This window comes from Mus caroli, unplaced genomic scaffold (genome assembly GCF_978045245.1).
Source record: "Mus caroli unplaced genomic scaffold, Mus_caroli_1 scaffold_12, whole genome shotgun sequence".
Lineage (NCBI taxonomy): Eukaryota > Metazoa > Chordata > Mammalia > Rodentia > Muridae > Mus > Mus caroli.
The window spans coordinates 80,726,656-80,753,860 of record NW_028227267.1 but is presented as its reverse complement, the minus strand read 5'-3'; the positions used below and the strand labels follow the sequence as shown (position 1 = coordinate 80,753,860).

Genomic DNA, 27,205 nt, shown 5'->3' with positions numbered 1-27,205 from the left:
AAGTTAAAAATGCTAAGAATGTAATGATTTTTTTTCTTAAATACATTTCTTAAATAAATTTCAGTGGTCTCGTGACTCATAATACAAAATCATCATTCAAAAGATAATGTCAATTATAGCTTTGATGTGGGTGCATTTTGTAGACAAGAGCAGAAAATAAGAGGAAGAATTCTATTTTCTTTGTGATTTTGAATGACTAACTCATGCTATCACCATCACAGGTCAATTCTAACTCTCATTTAAATAAAAAAGAAAAGTAAGTGGGGAGATTCCATGTGAAATTGGTATATGGATTACTAATTTTAGTCCTTTCCTCCATAAGCATGAGGAATTAATTATTACTAAGAATAAACAAGTTAGCCAAACCATCATTAGTCAATGCTAATGAACACTTAGGAGTACTTTCAAGTCCTCAACCTTTCATATGGACTTTAAAGGTCCCACATATGATACAGAATTTTGAATTTCCAAAAGGTCAGTCCAAAAATTAGATTCCGTTTTTTGGTTTTTTTTTTTAAGGGTAATTTAAAAACCAATTGTGAAAACTGATGAGAAAATATACAAGTAATGGTGGAGTGTTTTTCAGAAAGGAATATGACAAAACAATGAATAATTCCATATTTGAACACAGTTTTAAGCATTCACAGGTTAGATTACTAGGATATCATTTTTATAAAGCATAATAGTAAATATAAAATTCAATATGTATGATTCAAAAGGAATAGTCTCCTCTTGTTCAATAGTCATATGTGAAATTAAAATAAAACAAATGTCCTTTAATAATATTGATGTTCTTAACTAAGGAACAATAGTGAATTTTAGTCTCGCTCCTCTTTATCACAGTGTCACTTGAATGTCTAGTCCTGAGAGGGAGTGCGTTTTACTTGGATCAGTGATTTTAAATCTAAAAAATTTCTTCCACTAAGGGAACAACTGACCTGACGTGATGACAGTCACTTAAGGAAACATTAGCTCAGATCCTTCAAATACTAGTTTGGAATTGTAAACAGCTAGTTTCACCTTTTTTGGAAACTATTTGGAACTGATAACGGTATCATTTATTTACACACGCATAACTAAAAACAAAACAAAACAAAAAAACCCAACACTGCTGAGCCATTACTGCCTTACATAAGTCTTTGGCCTAGGGTCCTTTCCATAGTTAAAAGAAAATTCTATTTGAATCTTGCCCTTTCCATATTCCCAAGCTGCCCATGGCTACCTTTGTGTTTCAAGCCCAGAACTGAGAATTGCTACAGAAAGGCTTTATTAATCACACAAGCTAAAGTGTTAACCATCTAGCCTTTGCAGAAAAATATGTCTTAGATATATCCCAATGTTTAAAGGCATGATTAAAACATTTACTATTTCTTTCTGATCTTGAAAATAAGAAATGCTTTTATTTGAACTGATTTTTAATTAGTTTCTAACTTAGAAAGCAAAACCAACCTTTTTATTTCCCACTGTAGCACATAGACATTGATCATAGTGTGTATATTTGAAAAGTACTTGACTGAAAACAAAAAACAAAAACAAAAACAAAACACTGCTCACACTTTTTTAAAGTGGAGCCCAGTGCTAGGTGATTTGTAGCATGTTTATGTTCAATTCCAAAGTACTTAAAACTGCACAAACAGTACCACCCTGGGAACACCTGAAAATGAAATGCACTTAGACACACACAAGGCTTCCTGAAGTATATTGCAAATTCCTCTAGAGAACTCTTATGATAAGAGTAAGTAACTGGGTTTTCATAATTTTTCCCCCAGTGACACTGTTCTCAGCTCTGTTACTTCAAAGAACTCACAATCTCCTATCTGTGGTATGTTATTTTAAGACTGTGTTTCCTTCCCTGCTTGATCATCTACACACTGTACATTAAACATTTGTCAGAACCTGTGTAGAACACAGATCCTTGAATACTGTATGTATTGAATACTGAATGTAAGGCAATCCGTCCCAGTCCAATATTTCCATCTAATTTCACCTAAAGAGCCAAGAGGAACACAATCATTATGGTTTTCTTTTGTTTTTGTTTTTTGTTTGTTTGTTTGTTTTTTTGTTTTTTTGTTTTTTGGGGGTTTTTTTTTTTGGAAGGGGAAAGTAGTATCTGTGGACTACAAACAATGTGAATCAAATTTCTTTTGAGACAAAATTGCTATTCATGTCCTACATGGCACATGTGTCTTTTATGTGTGGTACACTTACTATTGTATTCCATTCCTTCACATTTCCCATTGTTATTTGCATTGTATGGACTTAAAGTCTTATTCAAATAATGCTTGTTAATCAAGTTTTCCTTCTTTTCCAGTGCCAGGCTACACAGTATTCAATGGCTTTGCCCCTCTAATGGTCATGCTTTGGATAAGCACAGATAAAAAAAAGGGTATATGAGACAGTTTGGGTAAGAATAAAAAAATCACAAAAAATTCTGTGATTAAGATTTATGAATATAAGAAGCATAGACTGCTTGTGGAGTCTTTACATTTGGAAATATTTCTACTATACAAAGACAAGCTAGAGAAAGAAGCCAAGGACCTGTGTTCTACAGAGGTCCTGACAAATTTTCAATGTACAGTATGTAGATGATGTGAGGAATTTTCCCCCTCATTGATGTGAGGTGCAGGAACTAAGGAAAAGTACTTCATAGCACTAATTATCTGCACTGTGTGGTAATTTGATCAAATATGCTTTTCAACATAATGCAGTAAGTAGCCTAAGAACTCTGAATGTTATATCAGATAAGCTACCTGTATAGATGTAGGTAAGGACTTCAATTTATATGTAAGGAAATGGGTATGGATGACTTCAATTGAAGTTTAATGCATTTGTATTTATTTTTAAATTTGATTTTTGAGTGAATATGTATACATTTGTTTGTGCAAGTGTGTGTATGTCTGTGGGTTAAAGCCACTCTGTTATCCTAGGTTTCTTCCTCAATAATTCTCTACATTGTATTTCCAGACAAGTTCATTCACCAAATCTGAAGCTCCATGATTTTGCTAGATTTAACTGGGGAGCAATCACTAACAGAATCCTGTGTCACTCTGAATAGCACTCGAATTTCAGGTATGCATTAAATGTCGCACTTGGCATCCTACCTGGGTACTGGGCATCTGAACTTGGTCTACAGGCTTTGCAGCAAGAATTTTATACACTGAACAATTTTCTAGCTCCAGGGCAAATATTTTTTGACATTAATTTTTTTATAATTATTTTGACATGTCATGAATTCTTTCAATGCTTTTCTGTTTAAAAAGAAAAGAAAAGAGTGTGTAAAGAAAATGTACATCCTTTCACTTAAAATTTTCATTTGTTGATTTTAAAAACTGAAAATATCTAGAATCCAAATTTAACAATGGATTCTAAAAAAACAACTCTGCTAAGATGTCTACTTAAAAACAAAACAAAGGACAAAATATAACTTCAAGAATGTAAAATGACAACTTGAAAGCAAATAAATTATTTTAGTAAAATTAATTCAATCATCATAAATGTTCTGAAATAAAATTCTTATGTGATACAATATTGATTCTTATATGGTGCTAAAATCTGAAAACTGGAAAAAGAGGAGTTTTTTTATGAATCAATAATGTCTACATATCACTTTCTTGAGATTTAGCTACACCCGAATGTTTTGTCATTTTGAAGAATAAACAGAATGGTATGTGTAAATATTTATTTAATATCTAGTTAATATTAAACATGCATTTTACACTATGAGTTACCATGTTTAATTTCAATTCCTATCTCCACCATAAGAATAAAAAGATGTTGATATATTCTAAAAGAAAACAGAAAAGTAAATCAAAAGCAGGAAAGCATCTGTGCCTGGACTGAGGAACTGCGTCTTTTTTTTTTTTAAGCAGGAATCATGGGAATAGAACTTCCTTGTAAACAATCTGTCTATGGAGAATAACTGATGAAATGAATTATATCCATTGACTGGTCCAGAATTCCCCCTTTTAGAGACAACATCAAACTGCATGATCAACATTGAAAGATGTCTCTGCAAGTCATAACTGGAAGAGAAACAGTTTAATATAATATGTTCAGATCATGTATTAAAAAAAAACAAGTTACATACATATACATGATAAAAGTAGAAATTAATACCTTCCCTAGATCCTTGCATTAGGCCATAGATAATCCCTAAATATCCATCACATTTTATGTATTTGGAAGAACAGCTATATATGTTTTCATCCCAGCAAGGACTGGTACAGTACCTCAATAATGAGCATATTAATCTCTCAGCAGGGAAAATACCAATTCAAAATAAGCAGAATCAATAAAATATACAAAAATTTTAATCTGCTTATACTTGAGTCATTTGGATTTTTGTAATTGAAAATAAATTGTAGGTTTATACAATGAAAGGTTAGCAATGACCATGTCTGATTGGTAAATTATAGGTAATTATAAATATAAATGAAACGTGTTCTATTTTCAGTCAACAATTTTATCATGAGTCCTCATGATATCCAAAGTACACTTTTGGTACTGTATTTTAAGTAGAATTTTTACAGAAATGTTTTCACATGAAATTTGTTAGAAGGGGGTTTAGTAAATTTTTGTTTTTAAAGAAGGAAACTTGAAGGCTGAAAACTTCCAATAATTTCATGAAGTTCACATATCAGGGCTTTATGATAGGTAACTTTTTGTTCCCTAAAGAAAGTTTCTTTGGAAGAAAACTTTAAAAAAAAAAACTCAATCAAATCCTGGAGAGAGCAGGAAGACACAGTCTGGAATCACATGAAGGAGGGAAATGCCTTGAGAGTTTATAGAACCAGGTCCAATGAGAGAGTAGCTGAAATCTAAGCATGTAAGATTGCTAGTAACTGAGACTGAGCTATATAGCTCTGAAAGAAAAAATTCTCAGCAGAGTAGCTGTATCATCCTACAAAAAGCTGGAGCCTGAAATCGCATGAATGTATGTCTCATCCCCACTTCTCACAATTCTCAGTGGATTTAGAAACCAATGACTCTTTTTTGTTTGTTTGTTTAGTTTGTTAGTTTCTTAGAAGTGTATTAGACATCTTTAGGAAAAAAATTTCACAACACACTTTATATATTTTTCTCTAAAAGAAATAAAGACACCAGAATTTATATTCTTGATAGCCTACTTTCACCTTACTTTTCTTCAAAACAGAGATTTTTGGACTTGCCATTTACAGATTGGAAAATAAGATTTTCCTCTCCCTGAAAGTGCATGTGTTGTTTTATGTATAATCAGTTTATAAGTGCTGTACATTTAGTATAGAAAATCCCAAAAAGAATGAAGCTCATCCAGTAATCTAATTAAGTTTAGGAATCCTGATACACATTTTCTTGAGGGGACAGGATAGCACAAATACAAAACAGAGCATGACTACCACACTGCATAATAGCTCAAGCTAAAAGCATAACAATAAGCTTGTTTTCCATTATTGCAGAACCAATAAATAAGCATAATGAAAATCATGACACATTATTACATTACTCTGCATTGCCTCTATTCATTTAAAAAACCCAGATGAGTGCATTTAAAATACTTCCACATGTCAAATGACAGTAAGCTTTGCAATTGAGAGGACACTGAGTGGAATATTTTAAAGAGCAGATGCCTAGTCTTATGTGACTTATATCAAGATTATGATAGGAGAACAAGATATGTAAGCAATAACTACTTCACACTAAAATGGTAGGAGCATGGCATCCAAACATTTATATCTTTCATTTGCACTGTTTTCTTGATATTATGCAGTCAATAAAAACCAAATTAAAAAGCTTTAGAAAAAGCATCCATGTCAATTAGCCCTTGGATAGAATCTCCTGTTTCCCTGTGATTTAATATACTGGATTATATTAACAGCACAGGCTTGTAAATAAGGGATATCTGAATCCTATTAATGGGAATAGGCTGCCAAAACAATCAGCCTCTAACTTAACAAGTTTCTAAGTATTTAGAAAAGCTGTGAAATAGGATTACAAGGTTAAACTGTGTACATCTGGCTAGCCACTATATAAATATTTCAGAAATGTGATCTCATGGACTGAAGAAACACCTGTCTAATCATGAGTCTTTTCCAAGATACATGAACTTCACTGAGCAGAGGAGAGCAAGAATGTTGACAAGAAATCTTCATCAATTTGCATAATTCACTTCTTATGCTAGGTACATTTTCTTTTTTATCATGCTCCTATCTTCTAAGTGAACATACAACAGGATTCAAGAATGTTTCTCTACTGTCATGCTTATGTTGACAAAAAGGGTCAAAGATGTGTGAACACTCACAAAAATCTGAACTACTAAATAGGTACCCCATTCTTTTCCATGGATTTTAGCATGCAATTTCTGTGTAGCATAAATTTAGGATGCCATGGAGGCTGAGAATAATTAATGAGAAGCAGAGGCCTGTCATAAAGCAGCAACTTGGGCACTAGTTTATAGAAACCTTAATGATGTGGAAAATCAGCTTCTTTTCACCAGACTCAAGATTGAGCAACAGTGTTGACTCTTTGTCAAGTACACACCAGCCCTTTAAGCTTGATTTTAGGGTTTGTTTGTTTGTTTGTTTGTTTTTAAGAGTAATTAGGTTAGAAATGCGCAGAGTAGACTACTCACCAAATTATCTTAAAACACTCAATGTGAAAACACCAGCTTTGATTCTGTAGTCAGAAATGGAAGCTAAAGGTCATGGGCTCAAATTTCTAATGACATTTCCTGAGAGGAGATGGGTGAAATGGAAGCTAAAGATTGAATGTTCAGTGCTTTCATGCACCATGTTGATTGTACCTTAATTTCCTAACAAGATGATGGGTGATTGCAATTAACCAAGTGAATTGATACCCCATTTCCCAAACCAGCCCATTTCCAAGGGGGCCACGGAACCAGTGGTCCTTTCCTTCTTCCCCCTCTCAGTCTGTCATTCTCCATCCTGAAATCCTAAACCCAGACTCAATATTTCTAAATAATGGATATCTCCTTGGAGATTTAATAGCTGCAATAGCATACTAAATATTTAGCCAAACATCAAACTTATGCATACTAAAACTCAATAGGAAATTTCAAGTAAAAGCAAAAGGAATATTTGACTAAATTTAAAATGAAGTCCCTTTTGCTCCATGATAAGTAGATATGCTGGTCTGGTTGCAAGATGTGTAGCTGTAAACAGAAAAGTTTACTAAAAAACAAAATTGAAAAAACTGTTTAGTATTTTCGATGTGGCAGGTAGGAAGGGGTGTCTTCACTGTATCTTTTAGTGTGATTCCTGCCTGAAGGATAAAGAGAAGGACTCATATTGCAAAGTTTCTTTTTATTTCTTTCATATAAAAAAAAATCAATGTTTTGTACTATATATATATATATATATATATATATATATATATATATACTCATTTCCATAATTTAAAGGAATTGGAGAAATTTTTTTTAAATAATAGTTCAAATTTTCTTGTCTACTTAAGTGTAATTTCAAAACGAAGTACCTGAAACTATTTAATGCAATCAGTACATATTTATCACTACACTGAAAAGCCAACTATGTCAATTCTAGATACAAACATAATCCAATTAATTTGCCCATAAATACCACCAAATTTTGTCACCACATATATCTGAATTTTAAGTAGAAGTTATTCCTGCAGATTAAATATACAAGGAACTTTAATATATACATTAACACATACTTTCCACTAGAAAGACAGAAAAAAAAATACCAGCATGGCAAAGATGAAAGTATTTTTGAGGGTTCAGGATAAGGTAAGAGCAATGCTTTCTTACATCTATCTCACTATGATCTACTTTTTTTCATTGTGTTAGGCATTGGATTCCAGGCCTTGGACACAGTAGGAATCTGCTGTATCAATGAAGGCTGTGTCCAATCATTGGCTTCCTGAGACATAGTCTGATTATGTCATTCAACCTACCCTACATGTCATGGTCTGTTTGCCTGTGACTTCCAAGTAATAAGATCGCAGGTGTGCTCCTCATAAGTGTTTCTAAAAGACACATCTCAAACACTTGAAAAAAGTTTTCACTGTTGTTAAGCAGATGAAAAAAAATTGAAATTATAGATCTTGTGAAATGATTCACAAATGCTTGAAAATTTGCGTTCTTGGAAAGTTTCAAGGCTGTTAAAATCATTTAGAGTTTGCAGAAAAAGAAAATGCTTTGGCAATAGTCTTTCAAAAAGAGCATACACATATATGTAAAAGGTCTCAAGGAAAAGATGTACAGAAGAGAAATGAATAAAACATGTACAACTTAAGACAGACCCAGTGTCTGGTCAGTAGTGTTTGATAGAACACCTACTTCAATGCCCGTCAAACAAAGAAAGCTTCCATCCTGGTTGCTACCATATACCATATCTGCATCCTCTGCATTCATCAGGATGTCTGTCAATGTGCCTTTCTTCCAAAACACCATGTGAAAATATGAATTAATAGATAAACTTGAACCTCAGTGTTTATGATGAATGGGCACATACATGTCAGCAGTGACAGCGCACTGTCTGCAAGCTCACCTCATGCAGGATTTAACACTATTAAAGTTATGTTTTCAAGAAATGTGTGTGTGTGTGTTGCATAAAATGTAAATAAATCATAAACATTTAAAATTATAATTTTATGGTCCTTTCCTGTTATTCCTTTACTTTATAGCCTCCATGCTCCACTTAAGTAGAAATACATGACATCTTTTCTTCATTCTTAGGGGTGATACCCAGGGCCTTGCATAATACAGAACTATTCTAACACCAAAATACACCTTCATTCCTGAATGCATTTTTAATATGATTTAAAATTTTTATTTTCTTGCAACTTTTATTCTATCAAGTCCCTTTATCCTTACATATGAATGAACCTTGTAAATTGAACTCAGAGGTATAACACCTAAGTTTTAAAATAGCATAAGAGCAACTAATTTAATTTAATTTTAACAGTATTTTACTATTTATTCATTGGATTAATTATTATGAATCCCATAACTGTAGGTTGCTACTATAAGTTAAATATCCCTCAAAATGCTTGTTTTTTAGTATAGACACAAAAATTACATTAGCAGCTATATAGTCCAAACAGATTCTGAATTCTGTGAACAAATGTGTTTATTTTATATGTATTTGATAGTGACAATGTAATTTTCTATTACTATTATCACATGACCAATATCGTGTCAAATGTAATAAACCTTAAAACTCCATCTCAATAAATAGAAATATATATTTATAGTTTAACCATTACTTCATCTTATTAAAAATTATTTAAGGAAGTATTTGTGTGTATCTCAAAACATAAACAAAATGATTGTGGCAAATTATTGATTTTTTTTAGAATTTGATAGACAGCTTTATAAAATTTATATGACAACTGAGTGACATAATTGTAATGCTGTGTAAGTCACAGCAAAGACTAAAAAGTATTTAAATAAATGACAATTAACACCATTGTCTCTTTGAGTGCTATATACCTATGCGTGTGTATGTATGAAAACTATATATAGTATGAAGTAATACTTAGAAAGCTTGATGCTAATAAAAACTGCAATCCTTGAACACCTATTTTTCTCTATGAACTTGCATTGGATCAACAAAAACACACAGGAATTGTTATTGCTCTTGTTTAAAAGGTACCGAGAATGAAGTATAAAAATGGAGATGTGCTATTTATCTTCAACTCCTCTACCCAGACAAGATTAACTGCATCTTAATATTATATAGTTGAAACACTCATCCACACATTTAACCCTGTTGAAATCTGAAAGAATCGAAAGAAACTACTAGCTGTGTGTAGATCGATTAGCTATTCATCAAGAGCATCGTTTTACGGAGCACTGCCACTTCAACAGAAAAGAGATGGACGCAAAGGAGAAGTTGCTAATTCTCAAGTCCTAATATCTTTATTATCTGTCTTTTAAACGGTTAGGCTTCAAGTCGCTTGGGAACCAAGCAGAAAATAAAATTCTTCCTACAGCTTCTACTCACTTAGATATGCTTTTGTCCTGTTTCTCACAGCAGCCGAATATTCTTACTGCTTTACTTCAAACTTAACCTAGGCCACGGAGGACAGTAGCGGAAAATATTATCCACTCCTTCGGTGAGCTGTTACATGTCAGTTTTTTTGCCTACGGCAAAATTTAATGGCTGATTTGTGGATCTTTATTTCTGGAGATTTACTACAGAAACACTGACACAACCTTTACCCAGAGCAAACACTCTCTCTAATAGGAAGGAGACACCAAACCTAAAAACGCAGAAGGAAGAAAAAATCCTGGCAGGAATTAATCTACCATTTTCACACATCTGCCCAAGGGAGGTATTGTAATTGCAAAAATTTACTCTAAGACTGCTGAGACTCATAGTAATTATGTTTCTTTTTTTTTTAATAGAAATAGCCACAGGTGGTAACAAATTGGGTTTTGAAATGGGGAACTGGGCATGTATTCTAACCCAAATTACTGTGTAATAGTCTTCATTATATAAAAAAAAATTATGGAAAGTCTATTGCTCAAAATCAGAAGAAAAAAATATTAAATGTATTCCTCATATTTCATTGTTTTTGACTATTTAGATATTTAGAATCAGAAAGACATCTCAGAACAGACCTCCGGTAATAACTTTTTAAAAATTGTACTGAGTGTTGGTTTGTTTAAAGGGATTGCTGTCTTCTTTGCAAAAACTTATTATTATCTAGGGATAAATAATAGTTTTTCTCGGAAGGTCAAGAATTAAACACGGCTAGTAATTAGTAACCATGATATGGTGTCGTAAAAGTGCAAGGTTAGAGATGTTTATGTCAGTCTATGAAGGATACTGAACTTTTTGCTATTTTCTTCATATCTGCCATCAACAGTCCTACATATTAGTCTGAGTTAATTCCACATGTTCTCTTCTAATATGGGGAAGTGAAAATATTTGTTTTAGTAAATTGTTGATAAGTTTATAGGCTTCTTAAATATTCTACTTTATTCTACTTTCTTCTTGTTATCTTGTAACATAAATTGACTGTTTTCTGTTATTATCGAGGAATTTCATGTTTCCAATGTGCCGTAAAATGCTTATATATATATATATATATATATATATATATATATATATATACATACTTGACTTCTTTAATCACAGATATTTGAAATGAGGTCAGAGTACAATATGAGGGCAGCTTGCAAAAAATGTGGCGGCAGTTGTTATTACAACTTAAGGCTATGGGAAAGATTCATTTTCCATGTGGGAAATCAACCCTCTCTCTTTATTATCATTTTCATTGTAGCTGATTGAATGATCACAAAGAAAATCATCATCACATAGGTTCAAGGTAAATATTTGGTTGTTTGCTTTATTATTATTTGAATCTTTACATGTATTCATGTCTGTTGTTGGTGCAAATTGCTTATCCTGGGCAAACTTTCCTAAAATACATGAAACACTGAAAAAAAAATAGACTAGAAAGCAAGGCCAATATTGTCCAAAGAAATAGAGTTCCAAGAAAAAGATCACTAAAATTTAGATCATATTTTATTCTATTGTTTCACAATCTAATTATTAAAATCAAAGCCACACATTTTAAAAGTTGTCGGACGGTTTGTGGGATTAGTGGTTATGAAAATGTGTACCATTGAGGAATATCAGGCTTCAGCTGGAAAATAAGCTCCTTTAATAAAAGCCAGTTCCCTTCTCTTCTAATATGGGGATGGGAAAATATTTGTTTAGATAAATTGTTGATAAGTTTATAGGCTTTCTTAAATAGTCTACTTTCTTTTTGTTATCTTATGCCCTCTCCTGAAATAAAAGCACTGGTAAGAAGCACACAGTGCCAATTTGTACTTGTAGCTAAATTATTCATTTTTCTGTAAGAAACTCAACTCTACATCCAACTTTTCTACTGCAGGGGAAAAAAGAAAACAACATGCAGAATATTCAATCATACAATAATCCTAGTGTAATGTAATAAAATAAAATGTTTGAAAACTAAACATCTCTAGCGAAGGTATTTGTATTGAAGAGTATGATTTAAAAATCAAAGTTATATCTTAAAAGTTGATAATCCTATAGTCTCAAGACTTGAAAATGAATGAGAATATTTACCATGGAAAAGTAAATATTTTTAAAACATAGTCTAGACTTGGATTATAAAAATAAGAAAGCTTGTAATTCTTATAATCTCTGAATCCTTTTAAATGTAAAATTATAGTATGCTTTAATTTTGTACAAGTACACAAAAAAGCAAAATTTAGGATACAATCGAACTTTAACTTTGGGCTTCCTTTCACTGGAAGTTTACTAAAATTTTATGCATTCATATGATTATCAAGAGAAATACTATGATTGCATGTTTCATGTCTTATATATAAGCTATGTTTAAGCTATCATATAAATAAAAAATGAAAGAAAGATGCATAAAGCATCACAGTTATGTAGAGGATGTGAGTTATTCAGTCGGTTCTCAGGTTCACTTGCCTCTAAGTGTTAACACCTCTAGAATAGCTCAGGGACAATTGAGGATGTAAAGTTAGCATCTACATATGCATTAACATAATTTATAAGCACAAAACTGATGTTTGCAAATAGCAGTAAATATACACCCAACAATTGTAAGTGTATACTGTCAAACTTGAGATTCATTTTAACAGTTTTGCCTCTTAAACCCTACAAAGACTGCTTTTAGCTGATAAAAGAAGTAAACAAGAAATTGTCATTTAAATAGTCCTTTTAATGTGTTTCACTAATTAAAAATCAATAAACACATTACAAATTTAAGAAGAATTAAATGTTGTTTAGGCAGAGTATATTTTAGAACAAAGTAGGATCTTTGAAATTATATTATCTTTACCATGGCAATTTACTATAATATTAATATGGTTGGTGAGACTACTTCATAGAATTTGAATATAAAGAAAATAAGATAACATGGATATCAAAATATTTTAAAATGCCTGAGTAAAATGTATTTCTAATATTATTTAATATTTTAATATATTCCATTCCTCTAATCAAACCAAAGTATAGTTATGTAGATTAGTTACATATAAAGTTTCATTTCTCCAAGCTGTATTTATCATTTGATCACAAAGCTTGTTAACTTAAATAGTCTTTTATTGTCATGATTCATTTTCTCATAATAATACTGTTTAACTGCCTTATTTTTTGAATAAATATATGCAAACCTGCCAATTATGTTCAGCATAGTTATGCTAGATGTTCAATGATCCATTAAGAACCATTTCACTACAATACAACTGCCTGGAATAGATCCAGTTCAAGGCCTACAAATACCAGTAATCAGAATGTCACTATGACCAGAACAGAAAAACAATACTGTGTTCCATGTATGTCAACAGATTCTCTCAAGCACTGCCCGAAAACCAATTTCATAGTCTATCAGAATACATGTAATTGAAACGTGCCTCCCATAAAACTACAACTTGCATTTATATATTGCTATGAGTTTTTCCTTTCCTTTATACTACACCTTAAAAATACTGAACTGATTCCCCTGCAGCAGCAATGAAGCAGGAGCATATTTCTGCTTAGTCACAGCGAGAATGTTGATGCCATTAAGAACTTCTTTATTATAGATGATTTATTTCCAGAGACCAAAGGATAGCAATACATCACTGTCAAAGCTGGCGGTGAAAGCTATGACTTGCTGTAAAATACTGTATGCTGCCATTGAGGGGAATTCATGTCAAAGTCTCCTTTACTAAAGTAGGTTGACAATAGATTAGTGTAGGTCTGATGAACTTCGAAAGTGTCTTGTAAGTGGGTGGCAGAAGTCACGCTTTCTTCAAAAATGATAAGTAAAAAATGAACTGTATGCTATTCTCTAACAATTATACATCATTGGTTGAAGGAATTTAATCCGAAGAAATCACTTCACTAATGCTTTACTAAAATATGACTTTAAGGTAATGCCCTGTGGGATTTATTAAACAGACGTATTACCTAGGGGAATACATTCTAGAGCAATGACTAATATAGTAATTAGTGAGTGCATTTGTAAGAATGTACCCACTATTGAGTGTGTTGCAAGACTTCTCTGATCAGGGAGTTCAGTTTCATTTCCTCACAGGCCTGAGCCCAGCTGTAGAAACTTCTTCCTCTTAGTCTTTCATCATCAACCTTACACCATATGTTTTTAATGTTTCCAGCCATCCCACTAGTCCCCAAAGTACCAAACATTTGCTTAACATTTGTTTATATTTTCCTTCATCCATGTAAGGTCCATGTTATAATGTTTAATATATTTTAAAGGAAAATATGTTTTTCTTTAAAAAGTGACTTGCTTTGAATTGAAATTGTTAAAATGGTATACTTAGGTTTGCATATTTACATACATATTTGGTACTGAAAATATTCATATTCATCGATAAGCATAAACATAGGTAAAGATATAACTCCCAAAAGTTTGTTTCTTTATATTCTAATAAGCATAGGCAAAGCCAACTTTACTGTTTGCATGTAAATTTCTATTATTTTTTAGACATCTTAAGATACTTTTCTTAGCTTATACACCTCTGCTTCTGTGTGCTTCTCTGTTATACCATATTACATAAGCAGCACTCACAGTGAGAAATTTGAGATCTCATTCCTGACAATAGTGATTTCTCATATTATAGTAAGATACTGCACTTAAAAACAGCACTAAACATTCATCCCAAATATTAAATGTCTTCTCCTTAAATATGTAAACTCCATAATTCTTTAATTGAGATGACAGTTGGGGGTTATTTTAGGAGTAATTACTTTAAATTCACATATAAAGAAAGCTATTTCTAGGCATTGTATGAATTTGAATGATACACATCTATTATTATAACAGTGACTTCCTAGACAGAACTGTCTGTGAGTGAACAATGTAAGCAGGAGTTATTTTCTGTTTTAGGAACTATCAACTATTTTGTAAGACTAAGTTTAGGAGTTTGAGATAAGAATTTTAGGGCACATTTTTTTTTTTTTTATCGGATCACATACAAATTTCTTGTAAGAAAAGATGCTGAGAATGTAGTTTCAAAACCCTTGATGTAAATGTATAACCATACTTCGTATTGAAATAGCATAACTCTCCCATACAGGTGATGTGAAATTTTAAAAAATGTATTGTTTTTATAATACAGAAACCTAAAGAATTTTCATATCAATGTGAGGATGATCAAGAACCATCTGACTGTAATTTTGGAAATATTATTGAAATTGGCAGGCTAGCGGGTAATAAAGTTCATAATTCATGAAGAGCTTTTTTGGTTATTAAAAATAAAAAATATTAAAAATAAAATTCTGTGGCTTCTAATTTTATAGTATTTTTCCTTGGATATCAAATAAAGAAATGCTCACAAGTTTGCATTGGAGGTATTCTCCACAAAAGCACATCTAACTAACAATGACATTAGTATTTTAATAGGTAAAATAAGAATAAGTTTGGAACTTAAAGTAAATTTAAAACCTCCATCAGACAAATTTTGAACTCCCTATGCTCAGTTAGAATTTTGATTGTGTAATACTTCAAGTAATTTCAATCCAAACTAAAAGTTTGATAGTGAATAGTCATTACACTAAAGTAGAAATTTATCTGCCTATGTTTTGAGGAAATGAAAGAAAGAAAGAAAGAAAGAAAGAAAGAAAGAAAGAAAGAAAGAAAGAAAGAAAGAACAGGAAAGTGCACAGGGCCACAGGAGATATGCGGGATGATGATGTCTTCCCTCTCTTGCTCAATCCAACATAATCCTCATCAGTAAAGGATTTTGTGAAGAACGATGAGGGCATGAGGCTAATCAAGTAGCATCTTGGCATAAAACGTGTAGCCAAACACCTTCACAACTTGAAGTGGCTACAGGATATTTAAACTCTGCATCTGTTACTGAAATTATTAATGTAAAGGCATATAGACTATGAGCGATCCGTTGAGGTCTTGGGAACTCATCAGAACAGGTATCTCGAGTCAAGAAACTCTTGTGTTACAAAAGTGAGGATAAATAAAAGCGGGTAGCACCATTACTAAAGACACGTCAGCTTCCGTGTTTTCAAAAATACTTTTAGCCCTTTGTCCATGTATGCTCACTTACTCACTCACAGTTCAGTCTCACTGGTATGTGCTCCTTTTGCTCTAGGCCCCTACCATATCATTATTAAGTTCATTTATATTTAAAATAATATGCTTAACTTATATTTGGCAAATTTATGTTTTAAGCCACCTGAACATATTTAAAGAGAATTTTATTTCATGTTCTCATCAGTACTTTGAAGTGAATGGGCATGCTTTTTAAAGGTAGACTTGTAAAAACTATATGTTTCTTTAAACTTTAGGAAATCTTTTTGTTGGGTTAATGCATTTTTGTCGATGAGGATATATTAAAACTGCAGTAGGTACTGTGGGAGAATACAGATATTTAAAAAAATAAACAAAACAAAATCAGGAAGTCCTATTGTCAGGGAGTCTCAGTAAGTCTTCTCAATGAGGATTCTAACTGATGGAGAACACCTGTTGAGAAGTTGCCTGAGATTTAACTGAATTTGTTGTTTTGTTTTACAGATGGTCATGTGTCTCAGGCTGGCCACTCTATTTAACCAAGAGTGACTTTGAAGTTCTGACTGACCTGCCTTGCCTTCCCTACTGCTATTACAAGTATGAACTTCTTTTTAGAAAGCTACAATTAGCAGTTATACTTCAGAATTAGCAAAGACTTCTACATTCATGTTATATTTTACATCACTGCACAAAATAGTACACAGGGAAAGGTCTCCAAATGAAAAGTGTTCTTATACATTCATGTGATAGACTCCCTTACCCACTTGAAAATCTGTTTAAGGTCTATACCTTAAAATAAATAAAATATCACATTGTAACCTCAAAGTACTAGTATAATTCTTGTGCAATTATTGATATTCCAGCCACACATCTATTTTCTAAACACTTTATAGCCTGATTCACGGGATTTAATAAAAAATCTGTGTTAATATGTATACACCTGAGATTAAACAAAAAACTTGAAGCACGAACCTTGGGCCCTGCGATCAAAACACTCACAGACTATAATCACTTTTTACTTTAGCTATAATGTGAGCCATACAGCACCAAAGTTTCTATATTTCATATCTCCTTATTGTACATGAGTATTACAACATAACTATGAAATATTCTTAACCCATTTCTAAAGATATACTATGTACTTTCAAAACTCTAAGCAAGATAATGAAAAATGAAGATGACCCAGAGCTACAAGCTGTTCATCCAATTTGATTTTGGGGAATACGAGTCTACTTTAAGAAAGAGACATGAAATTAGTAGCATATTTAAGTGGCAGGCCGACTGATGCAAATGCTAGCAAATGAGCTAGATACAAGACTATGAAATTCCTGCAGACTTCCTTCATTCCACTTGAGCACAATATGCATTGCTGCCCAGTTGTTGAGGGGAAAGAGAAGGGGGGAGGCACATCAACTGGCTAATTTATTATGATTTTTATAATAAATATGAGAGAAATGTGGTACATTCCCAAAGATATTAATTTATTGAATTCTATAACCCATCTTTTAAAGGACTGAAGGAAGACAGAGGAAACTGTTAGCTGTTTAGGTGGAGAATTTTTAAGACAGAAGTAGCATAGGGAATTGAGACACTTTGGTCAAATTACAAACTTAATCCAAAGTCCATTTTGTACTTTGGTGGGTTAGAATTTTTGTTTGTTTGTTTGTTTTTACATAAAAGAATACAAAGACATTCTTTTACTTACTACTTAAACTGTGGAAATTTGGGGTAGTATGTGATTTTTCTTGGTTTGGGTTTCACTCTGTGAGGACCCACCACTATGATTTACAGCCAATAACCAGCTTCAGTAGCAATATAATTAACACAGTACAAGCACTACATCCTTCCAAATTTTTGGATATTTTATTCAAGAGTGCTCTTCACTTGTCTAAGAAGACACACTTGCTGACAATTTTACTGCACCAATTTGATTTTATAGATTTATTTTTATGCTGGAAACTAGATAAAAATTCAGCTCACAGCCCTTAAAGTAGATGAATAAGTATTAGCCTTTTGTGACAACTTTGTCAGTGGCATAAATATAGGACAGGTGTACAAAATATTTGCAATTCCAAAATGACTGCATCACATCTATAAACAAACATTTAATCATTATTCCCTCTATAGAGATATTAGTGTTTATAAATACCAGTTTCACGCAGTTACAGGAAGACATTTTTAGAAGCCAAGTTTTTATAGTTGAGAATTTCTTTCATGTTTCATATAAACTTTAAGTCCATGATTACATGATTACTCATATACAGTGAATATTATAAAAATGGCATTTTATAGTTGAATAGTAAATTACATCGTACATGGCAAGCCTTGCTCACATGGACACTATGCTGTCACAGAAAATGTTTTCTGCTTAGTGTTAGGGCATGGGAGGGGATTATATTAGCAGGTCTATGGGTCTTCCACACTCCATGTGAGCAATAGTAACTTTGCTGAGACAAGCTTTTCAAAGCATAATAGTAAGGCCAATGACTTTCCATTTACCTCAAACTAAACTGCACCCCTCACATGCCAATTTTGGTTATACTTAGGTGCAAACTTCAATGCCTGCTCAGAGAAGTTTGTAACAACATGTGTTCTCAGTATTATGATACCCAAGAATTATATTTTTCTGTGACACAACAGTAGTGAATAAAAGAACAAGGGGGTGACTGGATCATTCCAGTACAGTCATCTTTGCAAAAATTAATGTCTATGGCTTTGGGCAATGGTTTTATTTTCATCTTATGTTTAATATGTGTAGATACCTTGAAAATATACCCTGTTCAAGAAACAAGTCATGTGGGATCCACTGCAATTTAATTCCCTGTCATCAATAGCATAAAAAATGACTTTATGATACTTTGGGCATACTTTTCATCCCTCAGTGACTACAGGAAGCTCACCGGAAAATCTGGAAACAATGAAATTCTTTTCAAAGATTTTTTTTTCTTGTTACTGTGCCTAGCTTGTACAAAGCACATTAGGATGTGAAGAACACTTCCAAAGCTGAAGCTGAAAGTTTAGTTAAGGAATGAATGGGGTTCACGTGCCCCAAAATATAAATAATTTATAAATATAAAACCAATTTATCAGAGGGTGAAAATATAAAACTAATTTATCAGAGGATGAAACTTGGTTCAAGCTGATTCACAGCTTTAGAGCCCTGACATGGTGACTATTCCATACTAAAGAAGTTAGCTTCAATTTGGAATATAAACTTCATATCAGCTTAAAATGTTTTAATGGAATAAAATTCATTAAAAGGAAATTAACTTTTTTTCCCTTTTTTTCTACTCTGGGAATCCTGTTATGGAAAGAAATATAGTCCTGCAGATAGAATAAAGTTTAACTATTGACTGTTGTTATCATTTCAAAATGTGTAAAAATAAATTTGAAAAAATGCAGCAGAGGTATGGCATGTGTTTTAGCTATTTTTACCCAGGAGGGATTCTGAATAGCCAATGGTGTTCACACAGGGTCAAAGATGTGAACCATTTTGAGTTAACTATTGCCCACCCCACACACATGATTGCTGTCCATCTGGCTTTCCCTTATCCAAAGGTCTCAGGACAGCACAGCAAAAGCTTTTACGTGAAGTCCCCTTTACTCTAAAAGTCTCCTACCTGAATTATGGACATCCGAGTGGCAGGGGTCTCGCTCGAATTAGTCCCTTGTCCGGTGAAGCTGGTGTGGCAGCCTGCGTGCCCCTGTGGGACAGTCAGGTTGTTGGAGGCTGGCTTAAGATACATCACCTCTGACCGGGGCGAGCTGAGGGGCAGGCGGGTTTGGTAGTCGAAGTACATAGGGGAGGTGGCCAGGGAGGGACTGCTCACCACGTTCATGACGTTCATGGCGTTCCTCTCCTCCACCTCGCTCTGCACCAGCATGATATCGTTTTTGTTGATTTTCTTCTTCTTGCCCTTCCCCCCGCCTAGCTGAGGGTGGCTGTACTCGGCGATGCGGCAGTTGTAAGTGCGAATCTCCTTGTTTTCCCGTTTACACTTGACAGCGATGGTGATCATGGCCGCTAGGAGGATGATAGAAATCGTGCTCAGTGTCACTATGAGAGGCAGGGACATGTCCCAGTGGTGCTGCTCCCCGTTCACTCGCGGTACCCCTTCAGGCAGGGAGCCGCTCACTGAGCGGATGATAAGTTTGGCCACAGCGGAAAGGGTGGGCTTGCCATGATCGGTCACCTTCACCACAAGCTCCACCACTGGGGTCACATCCTCCCAGAAGGGGTGCAGCGTGCGGATCTCGCCGCTGGACGGATCAATCTCAAACAGGTGGTCATCGTTGCCATCCACGATCTCATAGGTGAGGCGCCCGCTCTCTCCAAAGTCGCTGTCCAGGGCGCGCACGGTGCTTACCAGGTACCCCAGGCCAGCATTGCGCGGGACCTGCAGCTCAGCTGTGTCATTCTGTAGAGTGGGAAGCACAATCACTGGAGCGTTGTCGTTCACGTCTAACACCGTCACCCTCACCGTGGCGTTGCTCTCCAAGTGCGCTGGTGCCCCTGAGTCCTTAGCCAGTACTTTGAATTCAAAAGCCTTCGTTTGTTCATAGTTAAAGGAGCGTAGGGCATATATGGCCCCGTTAGTGGGGTTCACGGACACATAGGTGTAAATAGACACGTCACCGATGTGTGAAGGAAGAATGGAATATGACACTGTCCCATTTTGGCCCAGGTCGGGATCCTGGGCTAGCACTGACCCGAGGTATTCTCCTGGAATGTTGTTCTCATGTACTTGGAGCACGTAAAGTCCTTTGGTGAACCGAGGCGGATTGTCATTCTCATCCAGAATCTTGACAGCGAAGGACTTGGTGGAGTTAAGTGGAGGGGAGCCCCCGTCCCGGGCCACAATGGTCACATTGTACTCATCTTGTGTCTCCCGGTCCAGTGGACGGTCAGTCACCACGGTGTAGAAGTTGTCATAGTTCTCTTCAAGCTTGAAGGGGACGGAACCGGGACCCCCCAGGCCACCTCCAGTCCCTCCTCCACCTAGAACCCGACACTGAAGCTGCCCATTCTTGCCTGAGTCCCGGTCAGTGACCCGAACTAGGGCGATGACTGTGCCAGGCGGGGCGGCCTCACTCAGCGCCCCCTGGCGCACGGAGACGAAACCAATGGACGGCGCGTTATCGTTGCGGTCGATAAGCTTGACTGTGACCTTGCAGTGGGCTGGGATTGGGTTAGGTCCTAGGTCTCTGGCCTGCACGTCGATCTCCAACATGCCGTTCTCTTCATAGTCCAGGTTGCCCTTAACGCGGATCAGGCCAGTTTTAGGATCGATGGAGAAGAGCTCCCGCACGCGGTCGGGCACATAGCTGCTGAAGGAGTAGAGGACTTCTCCGTTGGGACCTTCATCAGCATCAGTGGCGTTCAAATCAATGACCACGGTACCTAGTGGAGCGTTCTCGGGCAGTTCAACCAAGTATGATGGAGCCTCGAAGACTGGACTGTTGTCATTGGAATCGATCACCTTCACATTGATCTGTACTGTGGCGGAGCGTGGAGGCTCCCCGCCATCTAGGGCGGTCAGCACCAGAGTGTGGTGGTTCTGCAGCTCGCGGTCCAGTGCCTTTTGGATGACCAGCTCTGGGAACTTGGTGCCGTCGCCGCGGGACTTGACGTCCAGGGCAAAGAGGCCATGATCATCGCGGGTGAGCAGATAGGTGCGGAGCCCGTTCTCGCCAGCGTCTGGGTCGTGTGCGCTCGTGAGGGGGAAGCGGGTGCCGGGTGCTGCGTTCTCTGAGATGTCCATTTCTATCTGATCCGAGGGGAAAGAGGGAGCGTTGTCGTTGATGTCCTGGATCTCTACCTTGATCATGCAAATCTCCTTGTCGTTAGCGAACACCTCTAGGGAGAGCTGGCACTTGGCATTGTGGCGGCATAAGGACTCACGGTCGATGCGCTGTTTGGTGTAGAGGAGCCCACTGTCGGCGTCCACGTCCAGCAGATGCGGTGCGGAGTTCTCCAGCACCCGGTAGCTGCCAGACTTGCTCCTCCCGCTGCCGCTGCCGCGCTCAGGCGGCGGAAGCCCGGGCTGCAGTCGGGCATCCTTGCCGATGTTGCCAATCACCGTGCCGGCCCCTTGCTCCTCTGGCACTGAGTAATTGAGGTTTTTGAGTGTCAGGGCAGGGGCCCACAAAAGGAAGCAGCAACAGATGGAAAGGTACATCCCAGACCGGTGGGGTGGGAACAGGAGCAGCCGGACTGGAGGTGCTAGCTGGTGGGTGCGCGCCAGTCTGGAACCGGGGCGGAGCGTACGAGCTCGGAGCGAGCCACAAGTCTGCGAGTCTTTCCTTCCCTCCGCACCCGGGCTGCGGCACCAGGCAGTCTCTCCTTATTCCGCTCAAGTTGCCCGAACCTGTTGATCTACAGCATTCGCACTGGGAGAGATGCAGCCGCGCAGCGAAGCTGCAGCAGCTCGGAGCCAGGCGGCGACTCCCTGCGGCTGAAGGCAAGCTAAAGGCTTTGTCTCTCCCGCCTGGACTTAGGGAGGTTCAAACTTGCGTGATGAGGCTGGCGATAAAAAGGAAATCGGAGTCTGGAAGAGATGATAATGAGCTGAAGAATTGCTGGGTTTTCCTCACTCCCGCTAGGCGCTGCAAAATCCACTCCCTCTGGCAGCCTACAGAATACTCTTCAAATCCGGTGGGGGAGGGCTTCGGGAGGTGTGTCTCCAGGCAGATCAGAAAGTGGAATCCTTTAGTTACTCGTATTCGGTGATGCGATTGATGGGAATGAGTAGGGACGAAGAAAGAGTCACAGATACATATGTATATTTGAGGCTGCCCTGGCACACGGCGAAATGTCTGCTCGCTATGCAGGATGCTCGGCTTTCAGGCAGTGTATTGCTGCATTTAAAGATCTAATCTTGCCTTGCTGGCTTAGGCGGCGGCGGCAGCGGACTGCATCTCCGAGCCAAGTCTTTTTTTTTTTTTTCTTTCTCTCTCTCCCTCTTCTTTTTCTCTCTTCTTTCCGAGCAGCCAGAGGGAGGGGAGGAAATGCAGAAGAAAAAAAAAAGTGTCCCGATTTGTAGTTTCCTCCCCCTACCAAGCTCCTCCCTCTCTTCCTCGGAGAGGGTTCTCCCCCAAAATCAAAAAAGCCACAGCCTGATCAGCATTTGCGCCGAGAGCCTATTGGGAGGAGAAAATATAGAGATATATCTCCGCCTCTGTTCGTAGAACACTCTGGTGTGTCTCTATGCCAATCCGGGAGCCGCCACTACCATCCCATCCTCTTCCAGCAAGCAAAGACTTGTCTCCCTGCAGTTTAATTCCAGTTTGCTTTTCTTGCCAGGCGAAAGGAAATCAACAGGCAACTCATGGTTAGACGTGCAGATTTGGGGGGGGGGGGAGAAGAGGGGGGGAGGGCAGACTAGAAAGGAGGAGGGAGCTACCCTCCCAGTCCTAGCACACACACACACACACACACACACACACACACACACACACACTCTGCCCTGTCTCTCACTAGAAGGGAAACAGTCTCTGCATTCACAGGGCTGGGCTGTCAAGTGGCTCTCTTTTCTTTCTATTCAGCACCTCCTTCCAGTGGCCCAGCCTCCTTTTCATCTAGAAAGGAAAACCTTGGCGAGGAACAAGAGTGGTGAATATTTGAAGAGAATACAGTGTAGGCTTTTTTCCCATTATTATTATTATTATTATTATTATTATTATTATTATTATTTTAAATTGGAGGAGTAGGGTCAACGGAATACATCAAGGCTTGGCGTGATGCATTCTGCAGTCTGGCTCACACACGTTCTCTGATCGACTTGGGAAAGGCAGAGAGGGTGAGGAGCTGCAGCCACCGCGGTTCTGCCAGGGCGCCCACCCGGGAAAACTACCTCCTCCACCTCCGAGGGGAGGTTAGGCACGGGTTGATCTACACATTATTTCCGCTTCTCCCAGCGCCTCGGTATACGGGAATGACACATCCAGAAATGCAGGTGTTCTCATCTGCGGGATGAGTCAGAAGCAGCGGAACGAATCGTATTCACTCTCCCCTCATGGTCCTCCCTTCGCAGTCCTTAGTTGAGGCTTCTTCTTAAGGCTTTCTCTGACTCACTCAATAGGAAAAACAAAAACAAAAAAACAAACAAACAACAACAACAAAAAAGCCGGATTCACGTCGGGGGGTGGGGGAAGAAAACGAGAAAAAGCGTGGGGGGAGAAAGGCAAAGCTGAATCCAGGAACACTTTTACTCTACCTCTTTCGGCCGGAGTCCGAGGCTCTGCAAAACAAGGCGTCTGCTTTGCTTACGAATATTTATTTGTTTTTAAAAAACCTTTCCACTTGGTTAGGCGTGAGATGCCCCCAAATCTCTCAGTCTTAGGGGTGGGGGCACGTTTCCAGTAATGATTCACAGCTTAGCCCAGGATCATAGTTCAAGATTTTCCTCCCAACGGTCTCTGTTCACAAAGTCCAGCATCGGTGTGCATAGCTAATTGTGCAGTCTGTTGTGGAGGGTTTGTTTTTTTAATTCCTCCTTTTTTTTTTTTTTCTGTCACGAGTGGTCTCTTTCAGTCTAGTGCGGTGCCTGTCAGGATCACCCCAAAGCCTGAGAAAGACGTGCAGGTTTCAAACCGAATAAATCCATCTCCGCCAGCCAAGACGCGGAGGAAATGGAAGGTGAAAAATTCAATTCAACAGTTGGAGTACCGTCTCCGAGCCGCCCTCCTCCGCTGCGGCAGCCGCCGGGCTCGCAGTCCGGATTCTCTCCCCAGCGTCTCTTGCTGACTGACTCTATTCACCTCACGCCGCCGCTTAAACATTGATACTGATTCTCTGCCAGCCAATCGGCGTGGGGAGCCAGACCCTGCCTTCTCGGCCCACGCCCAATGGGAGGCGGAGAAACGGCAGGCGGGGGCGGGGCCAGCAGCCCCAGCGCTTTAGAGTCATTGACTAGCTTGAGTCCGACCCGAGAGCATCAAGGCCCGCAGAGCCCGCGCTAAGTCTCCGCGGCGGCGCCCAGGGCTGAGCCGTGGTCGCCCTGGTGTTTAGCTACGGGAGGGGGGGGGGGGGGTCTTCCTCTAGAAAGAGAAAAGTTTGGCAGTGATTTGATTTCAAGTGGGGATAGGATGTAAAGCCAGGCGTGGGGAATCACCGAACACTTTGCAGAGAGAGGCAGCTGCGGTCTTCCTGGTGCCTTCTAGTCCACACACCAACCCACGTCGTCAGCTTACACACACACACACACACACACACACACACACACACACACACACACACTGGGCCAAGGGAGTTGCGGATTTTCTGACTTCTCGTGCACTCGTCTGGAGGTGCGGAGTGGGTGCGTGCGCGCGTCTGCGTGCGCGCGCCCGAGAGAGAGAGAGAGAGAGAGAGAGAGAGAGAGAGAGAGAGAGAGAGAGAGAGAGAGAGAGAGAGAGAGAGAGAGAGAGAGGACGTGTGTGTGTGTGTGTGTGTGTGTGTGTGTGTGTGTGTGTGTGTGGTGTATGTACGCGTTTTCTCACGGCGGGATGTTTATTTCAGTGAATGCCAGGAAAGTGCAGTGTTGGAGAGCTGTCTGTGCTAGCTAGCTCAGGAGCAAACACGCCGCAAGCAACAGTAATCAATATGTAACTTTCTTCATCCTCAGAGAAATCCCCGCTGTCCCCAGGCACCCATGCAAGGAAAGTCACTTGATTATGAAAGTGTTTCAGAAGAAAAGCAGACGCCGGTGGAGAGAGAGGCAGTGTCTCGAAGGAGGGAACAAGCCTCTCTTAAGACATGTTTTGCAGCTCCATGAAACTGAAATCTGCTTGAACAGTGTTTAGACCTCTACCTTTTAACCATCTCCTATCACAGCCCACATTCAAGGTAATCCAATGTCCCTTAATGTCCCTAGCTTTGGTGTCTAATTCACTTCTGTTCATCTTACTAAAGTTCCAAATAGCAATTTGATATTTTTTTTCAAATCAAATGGCATTGATAATATGTATAAAGTCTCCTATGCATACAAGCTGAACTTAGGCAAGAACTTATACCAGATTCAATGATGCTTGTTTAAATATTCTCTCTCTGTCTCTCTCTCCTTCCTCCTCTTCCTCCTCCTCCTCTTCCTCCTCCTCTTCCTTCTTCTCCTCCTCCCCCCCCCCTTCTAAATTTCTCATCTCCAGCTTTAGAATCTGAAAGCTTGCTTTTGTCTGAACTGCTTTCACAAACATCCACAAGTGACGATCAGTTTTGGTTCTGATCTAGCAGTTCGGGAACAGAGTTAAGAGGGACAAAGGGAAACAATCTGTTGAAATAGAGAAGGCAAGTATTTTGATTACTACAGTATTCATTGTAGTTCATAAATACTGAAGTTAGTTGCCATTTATAAATTGTGAATGACTACTATTAAAAATATGTAACATGAATCATTCAGAATTTCAAAGAAAATCAAATCCAGAACAATTACAAGAATGCTTTGAATATTGTTTTTGGGGATACTTGCTTAAAGGTTCAGATCAAGGAGCTATTAATTTCCCAGAGCTTCAAGGAGATAACCTATAGTCTGATTTTGCAGTCTGGTCTCATTCCAAATGTACCACTCCCTTGAGAGACCACCAGCTCAAAAATTCAAAGAGAAGATCTTTTTAGTCAGGCCTTCAAATTCAAAAACGTTCCTTTCTTGTCTTCTCTAAATAGGTTGTTTAGCATATATGTTTGTACTCCACAGAGGACTCAGTCTTGCCAAAGTAAAGGCTGCTTTGCTAAGTTGTCTTTAACCACAGTCTTATATAGCCATAGCTTTCTTTATGTCTCTCTGGTTAGAAATATTGGTCCAATGCATGTACTTTGGAAGTTGATGCTTGTAATCTTTATAATCAGAAACTGCCTTAAGGCATAGTGAACACAAATTCACACATTCATTTATCAATTTTTATTTTGTATTTCCCTCTCCTCTCATCCTGCCTGACTTCGAAGGATAAACACCAGCACTTTGAAAAGCTAAACAAGATCAGTAGCTCTTAGATATATCTTCAGAAACATTGTGAATTACCTTTTAAAAACGACCATTTTAAGCTTATTTTAATCGCATAGTAATTAGATGTCTTTGACTTTCACCATGGTACAAAAACAAAACAATAAAACAATTCCAAGGAAGGCTGGGGTGTATTGATTAGGCTTAATTCAACATAGTGCTATGCAGTTGAAGGGAGATTAGAAACACAATGCCTAGGAAAGGTATTGGTGACAGGAACAAATATA

At 37.6% G+C, this 27,205-nt stretch overlaps 1 protein-coding gene and 1 long non-coding RNA gene across 6 annotated transcripts in view; one reads left to right on the top strand and one right to left on the bottom strand.

The window, feature by feature from the left end:
* Pcdh17 (protocadherin 17) overlaps nucleotides 1–24,760 on the bottom strand; it is an 89,982-nt gene extending 65,222 nt beyond the window's left edge. The window contains exons 1-2 of one of the 5 annotated variants that reach the window (XM_085828804.1): nucleotides 24,219–24,759; nucleotides 19,623–23,297 (exon numbers count right to left, since the gene is read on the bottom strand). In XM_085828804.1, coding sequence (XP_085684930.1) covers nucleotides 19,623–22,181 — 2,559 coding nt within the window. In that variant the 5' untranslated portion in view covers nucleotides 22,182–23,297; nucleotides 24,219–24,759. Of the gene's footprint in view, nucleotides 1–19,622 lie in introns of all 5 variants that reach the window. The other 4 variants (XM_085828805.1, XM_029469018.2, XM_085828806.1 and 1 more) reach the window with 4 other exon arrangements.
* A 715-nt stretch (nucleotides 24,761–25,475) lies between these two features.
* LOC115029216 (uncharacterized) overlaps nucleotides 25,476–27,205 on the top strand; it is a 100,015-nt gene continuing 98,285 nt past the window's right edge. Inside the window, exon 1 of the long non-coding RNA XR_003834775.2 lies at nucleotides 25,476–25,828. This is a non-coding gene — a long non-coding RNA (uncharacterized LOC115029216). The remainder of the gene's footprint in view (nucleotides 25,829–27,205) is intronic.